Source organism: Lathyrus oleraceus, chromosome 2, assembly GCF_024323335.1.
Source record: "Lathyrus oleraceus cultivar Zhongwan6 chromosome 2, CAAS_Psat_ZW6_1.0, whole genome shotgun sequence".
Classification (NCBI taxonomy): Eukaryota; Viridiplantae; Streptophyta; class Magnoliopsida; order Fabales; family Fabaceae; genus Lathyrus; species Lathyrus oleraceus.
In genome coordinates, this window is record NC_066580.1 from 65,820,895 (window position 1) to 65,827,344 (window position 6,450).

General features: G+C 34.6%; 1 protein-coding gene across 1 annotated transcript; it reads left to right on the top strand.

The window, feature by feature from the left end:
- Positions 1 to 1,080: 1,080 nt before the first annotated feature.
- Positions 1,081 to 3,515, top strand: LOC127118118 (ferritin-2, chloroplastic). Its single transcript, XM_051048265.1, has 8 exons — positions 1,081 to 1,444; positions 1,543 to 1,626; positions 1,712 to 1,772; positions 1,957 to 2,044; positions 2,741 to 2,802; positions 2,924 to 2,989; positions 3,144 to 3,207; positions 3,326 to 3,515. Exons 1-8 carry the CDS (start codon positions 1,158 to 1,160, stop codon positions 3,355 to 3,357), a joined length of 744 nt encoding a protein of 247 aa, XP_050904222.1. The 5' UTR covers positions 1,081 to 1,157; the 3' UTR covers positions 3,358 to 3,515.
- The last annotated feature ends 2,935 nt before the right edge of the window (positions 3,516 to 6,450 follow it).

The following is a 6,450-nucleotide window of genomic DNA, read 5'->3' on the forward strand; positions in this document are numbered from 1 at the left end:
TCTCAGTTTCATCGTCTAACAAAGGGGCACCCAATAATCCATTGCATATATTGTTGTCTTGGTTAACTCGCCCATTCACTGCCTTTCCGTCTATACGGAGACCCAACAACATGTACACGTCCTCAAGTGTGACGATACACTCACCAATCGGAAGGTGAAATGTGTGGGTCTCGGATCTCCACCTCTCCAACAAAGCCAGAATGAACTTGTAGTCCACCGAGTACGAAACAATGTTTAGTAGATTTCCAAATCCACATCCTCTAATATATGGTTCTATTAAAGGATCGTGGGGTACATATTCATGTACACGATATCTAAACCGCTTCGGATCCTAATAACAAAAAAGTAAGAAAATACAATTAGAAGAAATACATACGCAACAAACACACATCTATAAGTATTCCAAAAATAGAAACTAAAAAGAGAGAGATAACAAAGGTATAACACAAAGAAGATATCTATTAGAAGTAATCCAAAAAAAAAGGAAAAAAAAAAGAGAGACAAAAAAGGTATAACACAAAGAAAATATCTATTAGAAGTATTCCAAAAATAGAAACTAAAAAGAGAGAAATTACAAAGGTATAACACAAAGAACATATCTATTAGAAGTAATCCAAATAAAAAAATCATTTCAAATAATAATAAAATCATTTCAGTATATTTTATCTATTTTTTTATGTTTGATAAATAATAATAAAATATATTTAATGTTGTACTAAATTCAAATAAAAAAATCAGTATGTAATATAAAATTCCGGCAACCATTAATGTCATCTCCAATCATCCAATAAATTCCCACACTTATTATAAAAAACAAAATGACTCATTCATTTCTCTTTTATTTAACATGGTTTCCCTTTTGATAATTATCATAGTCATACCGACAGCAAACGCATCAATAGAAAAGACTATTTAATTTCATACCAAAAAAGAATCTAGATATTTCGTGGCGAAAATGACGGCTAACGAACTATACCACGACCACGAGCATACCACGCGCCCTCCAATCTTAACCCTCCACGTATCTCTAAATCCAACGGTCACCACGTCTCCAATCACCCAATAAAATCACACACTTATCTCAATCATTCTCACACACACACGCCACACTCCTCTCAATCTTTTTCCCATTTCCGTTCTGTAGAAAAACCCTAACCATGCTTCTCAAAACCGCCGTAACCGCTTCTTCATCTCCCTCAATTTCTCTCTTCAATTCTGAAAACTCGCTTTTGGTTCCGTTTCTTCACCGAGGAAGTAAACCGGACCGATTAGCGGTTTGTGCTACGAAAGGCTCTAGCAATAACCGTGTTTTAACCGGTGTGTTGTTTGAGCCTTTTGTAGAGGTTAAAAAGGAACTTGATCTTGTTCCTGTTTCTCCACAAGAGTCTCTTGCTCGCCATAAATTTCATGGAGACTCTGAAGCTGCTATTAACGAGCAAATCAAGTTCGATTTCGTTCCTTTCTCTTTTTGCTTTTTAGGTCTGAGTAATTTTTATTTTATTTTGATTTATTGGATTAATTTGATTTATTTTTGTTCTACAGCGTGGAATATAATGTTTCGTATGTTTACCATACTATGTATGCGTATTTTGATAGAGATAATGTTGCGCTGAAAGGTCTTGCTAAGTAAGTCATGATAATTTATTTATTTTTATTTGATTTTTTGGATATGAATTATTGTTAAATGTTATGAATTTTGTTATGTTTATAGGTTTTTTAAAGAATCAAGTGAAGAGGAAAGAGGGCATGCTGAGAAGTTGATGGAATATCAGGTTTTTTCTACTTTTACTAATTAGAAATGGTATTTGAAGTTTGATTAATTTTGGAACATAAAATGAAAACGCTGTAAATGGTTTATTAAGTGTTAAATTTGGTTATTATATAAGGTTTATAAAGTTTAAACATTAATTGAGGACCATAAACTTTTTTTTACTGTCTATTTTGTTTTTATTATAGAACAAAAGGGGTGGAAAAGTGAAGTTGCAATCTATAGTGACACCGCTATCTGAGTTTGATCATGCTGACAAGGGTGATGCCCTGTATGGTTAGTTTCTTTCTTTTGCATTTAACTGAGTCTGAATTATGTGATGTCTTTTATGGATCGAATTATTTGAAGATAATGGGTGAATTGTTGGTATGGATGAGAGTTTAATAAACATGTTTTTTAATGGAGTTGATTTTATTAAAAATATATATTATAATTGAGTTTGAACCTTAAATTAAAAAGTGATTCATGTTTGAATGATTTGCTTAGTGAGCATGATAAAAAAATCATAATTTTCAGCAAACTTCAAAGTTATCTTTTCATCAAACATTATAATTGAGTTTGATCCTTATAATTTTACAGTTTCACCAAACATTTTCATGATTTCGCCAACACCAATTCTATTATACCAGAAGTAGAGGGATTTACGACACCTCTTTAATCTCGTATTCCCACTTAAGAATTGGATAACAGCCCTTAATTGTGACTGTGTTTCAATATGGTTCTTGTAATCATTTAGTGGACAGCATTGTCCTATGAAACATTTTAAATAAATGGAATCCAAATTTCAGATTACATTAATGTTTTTCTATGCACTCTCTGATTACTATTTTGGAAGAACAATGTTTCCAAAATGGTAAATACCATGAAGGGTTATTGGGTTATGACAAGATGTTGATTTCACCTTTGTATGATTGTTACCTGCATGGATTCCCTATGCATCATAATCTAACACTTTCTTTTCCTATATTGCAGCAATGGAACTTGCACTGTCATTGGAGAAGCTAACAAATGAAAAACTCCTTAACTTGCACAGTGTAAGTCATGTTTGTTGGGTTTTAGTTTTTGTTTCTGGTATACTGGTTATGCTTTGTATTGTTATCTCGTTCATTTTGACATTAAAATTGATAAAATGGACTTTCATTTCTTTTTCTACAGGTTGCCTCAAAGAATGGTGATGTGCACTTGGCTGACTTTGTGGAAAGTGAGTTTTTGGGTGAACAGGTATGCATTAAAATCTCTATTTGCAGCTTACCATATATATTTTTTCAGTGCAAGGAACTGTACACAATTGTGTGACATTGCATAAGGCAAAATACTACAAAGAAGCTTACTTTATCCAAATTATGCTTTTCAATTATTATTTTTCTTTTCATAGGTGGAAGCCATCAAAAAAATATCCGAGTATGTTGCTCAGCTCAGAAGAGTCGGCAAAGGACATGGTGAGAATTTCAATTTCTGCCTCATTCATGCATGTTATTTTTCTTACTTTGATATAGTTTTCTTTTTCTATGCTTTTTCAAACTGTTAATTTTTGTGACTTCCTTGATGTACTTTCAGGTGTCTGGCACTTTGATCAGGTTCTCGCTTAGTGAGAGGAATTGATGATTACATTTTCCTCCTATTTTAGTCATCTGTATATGTTCATATTCAAGTCTTTTTGCTAGAACTAGAAGATGGAACTGAACTATTAGAACTAGAAGTTGGAACTGAACTATGTCTGAATAAAATGAATGTGGATTGCTTTTTATTAGTTATATTTCAGTTTTAGTAGTTGATCTGTACTGGTTATTTTTTCTACTTAAAAGCTTTCTCTTTCTGTTAAATTTACCAATCACCGGTGAATTGATCAAATGCCTCTTTACAAACTGCGCAATTTTTTGCAAAGTAAAAAGATTTTAGAATCGGTTAATTCATGTTATTTCAACCACCAAGTAACTATGTGTTATTAATTTTTGAATTATTAGCATGCATGGAAAGAGAAAAAGAGTTTGGAATCGGTTATCCATCTCAAATTTGGTTGGCTGCTATTTTTTTCTCTTCATATATGTTACACTCGGTGAACATAAGGTGTTGAGGCCCTAAAATTTGGAGATACATGCTTATTTTCTCCCCCTTCGAGATTAATTTCTTTTGGGGTAGGAGAGTGGCACAAATAGCATGAATTCAGCTACTTGCGTCAAGCCACTGAATTTTCCACTTAAGGCCCCTAGCATATCAATGTTTTTTCATGAACTCCTTTTTAGAGAGACACCACTTTAGCCTATTAGAAATGTTCATTATTTAGCTATGATTATGCCCTATCGACAATGTAAAGATATTGTATCGTGATAAGTTTCTTGATACCTTGTCCCTGCCAGCATCACCAAACCGCGATTACTAGGGTATGGTTAATTACCTCGTCACGATATGAATGATCGTGCAAATCTCTCTCTTAAAGTGCAGGTTCTTCTTGGAAACTTTGAAGGATGCTTCAATTCATTAGTACATGAGTCTTCCACAACACTTGATTATTAGCTACAATGACTTTTCTCAAAAGCTAATTCACTAGTTTTTGGTGACAAACTTTAAGTGTGGATCTGCATGGTTAACACTCTAATGTTCAAGTCAGTTTAAAATCCAATATGAATATAATAAAAATGGATACTAGAGATTGTACTGTGCTATTAGCATGTGAATTATTTTTATATTTTGGATCAAGTAGAAGAGATTTAAGATGGAATGGACCTTGGTCAATTGGGCTTTTGGTCGGTCCAAGACAATTTCTCCCAAGATTTTGTCGGGCATTGAAAGAGGTGGGGAATCCTTAAATATCATTTATCGGTCTCCGTGTGCTAATCCGATGTGAAATGAAACTAAAACATTTGGATCAGTTTTTGAAAAAATAGCGGGGAACAAGCACATTCAATGTGATTCCATCATTGAAATGCTTCGTCACCCTTTTCTGACACGTGCAGTGACGTGGTCAGTTTGGGTAAAGAGCAATTTATAGAGTGAATGAGTGCACTCGAGTTGGCGTGTATCCATGAGTGAAGATTTTGTCATTGAACTTGTGATTTATTTCTATAGCGGATTTTAATCTTTCAACTGTTGTTGCAAATAAGTAGAGTGACTTGAATATTTTGAGGAAAAAAATTTGCAACCTTTAGCTTTCAAGCTTTATAGTTACTTTTTTAGGAGATGACTTCGTTCCTTCTTCCCAAAGAGTATCATTAGAAGTGATTCATTGTTTCCCTTAAAGCTTCCATCTTATTTCATTTCTTTTGCTTCATCAATCTCCCTTAACCAGATACCATTTTAACTCAGACTTTATCTTCAACATTTCCTATTTTTTAGTCAAGATAAGTGGTGGTACCGTTGATTTAGTTAGCGGCTCTGAAGTTGAAACTTCATCTACTTCTGCAACGAGGTTATCCACGGATTCTCCCCACCCTTCTTTTAGAAGCGATCACATGGGACCTGAAATTATACCCATATATGATCACTATGGGTCATAAAGGATATCTGGGAATTATTTGGAGGAAGAGACTTCTTCTTTAGGATCGTTATACGCCATTATATCAAATGTTGGCAGAAGAATACATTGTGTTGAGGTCCTCATTCCCACTTGCGTCTTGTCGAAATAGGAGGTACAAGTCAATTTGTAAAGCAGGGAATGGACTAGAGGTTTTATTCAACTTTGTCTATGAACATTGGTTGTGAATCGAGCTGGAGCTCTTGAATCTTCAAAACTGAACATATGCATCAGAGTATGATTAAGTGTATGCAAAAGTAGTGAGCATTTTCTCAGCTCTGAGTACTGGGTTGCTTTAAGTGATGTTGACATTATGGTTGGTGATCCTTCAGAGTGGTTGGTCCTTCCGGTGTCAAGGGAGAAGAGGATATGCAGTCCTTTTAACGACTATGTGATTTTATTCTACGAGTGCTTGTTTAAAATAATATGACTTCAGCTTCCTTTTTCTGAATTTAAGGTAGCCGTCCTAAAACATTTAAAAGTGCTCATTCCCAACTTCATTCGGGGTCATGGGCATACATAAGGGTCTTTCAATTGTGTGTCGCGTACAAATACTAGAAACCCTCTTTTAACTTATTTTTCTATCTTTTCCATCTAAGACGCACTTTCCTAGACAACTTTCATAACCAAAGGCTTATTTACTTCCATTCGGTCAACCTCTTGTTTGACGCATTCACTTTGGACTAGGGCGGTTTTCTGGAACGTTTCTTCTTGGTGAAGCCCATCACCCTCGTAGCTCACTATATTTTATGTTATATCCATGACGATTCTCCTTGATTCTGTCAGGTTTCATATCTGAAGTATTGTTCAAGCTCCATCTTAACCGGTTTTCTCACTCCTATTATACAAATTCAGGTTCTCTTTCTTCGAACAAGGTGACAATGAAGGAGGATGCAATTATGGTTCTAAGAGCTTGGCTATAAGGATGGGCTCATCCCCCGTGAGGTGTCCTCCATCGAAGTGAAAAAAAGGTGAATTGATACTCATGATATCTTGAATGCAGTTAGCCAAGAGGAGAGGAGAAAGATCTTTGGTGAGAGCAGAGCCTTCATGTTTTTATTTAACATGTGTGATTACGTTTTGCAGAAACCATGAATAAAATAAGCAAGTTGAACATGTTCTACAACCATGTAGATGCTCAAAGTATTCTGGTTATGATGAATATTAAGGC

Coding starts and splice junctions, on each gene's coding strand:
- LOC127118118 (XM_051048265.1), top strand. CDS start 1,158: ATGCTTCTCAAAACCGCCGTAACCGCTTCTTCATCTCCCTCAATTTCT. Junction 2,045..2,740: donor CAAGGGTGATGCCCTGTATG/GTTAGTTTCTTT, acceptor CCTATATTGCAG/CAATGGAACTTGCACTGTCA. Junction 3,208..3,325: donor AAGAGTCGGCAAAGGACATG/GTGAGAATTTCA, acceptor ATGTACTTTCAG/GTGTCTGGCACTTTGATCAG.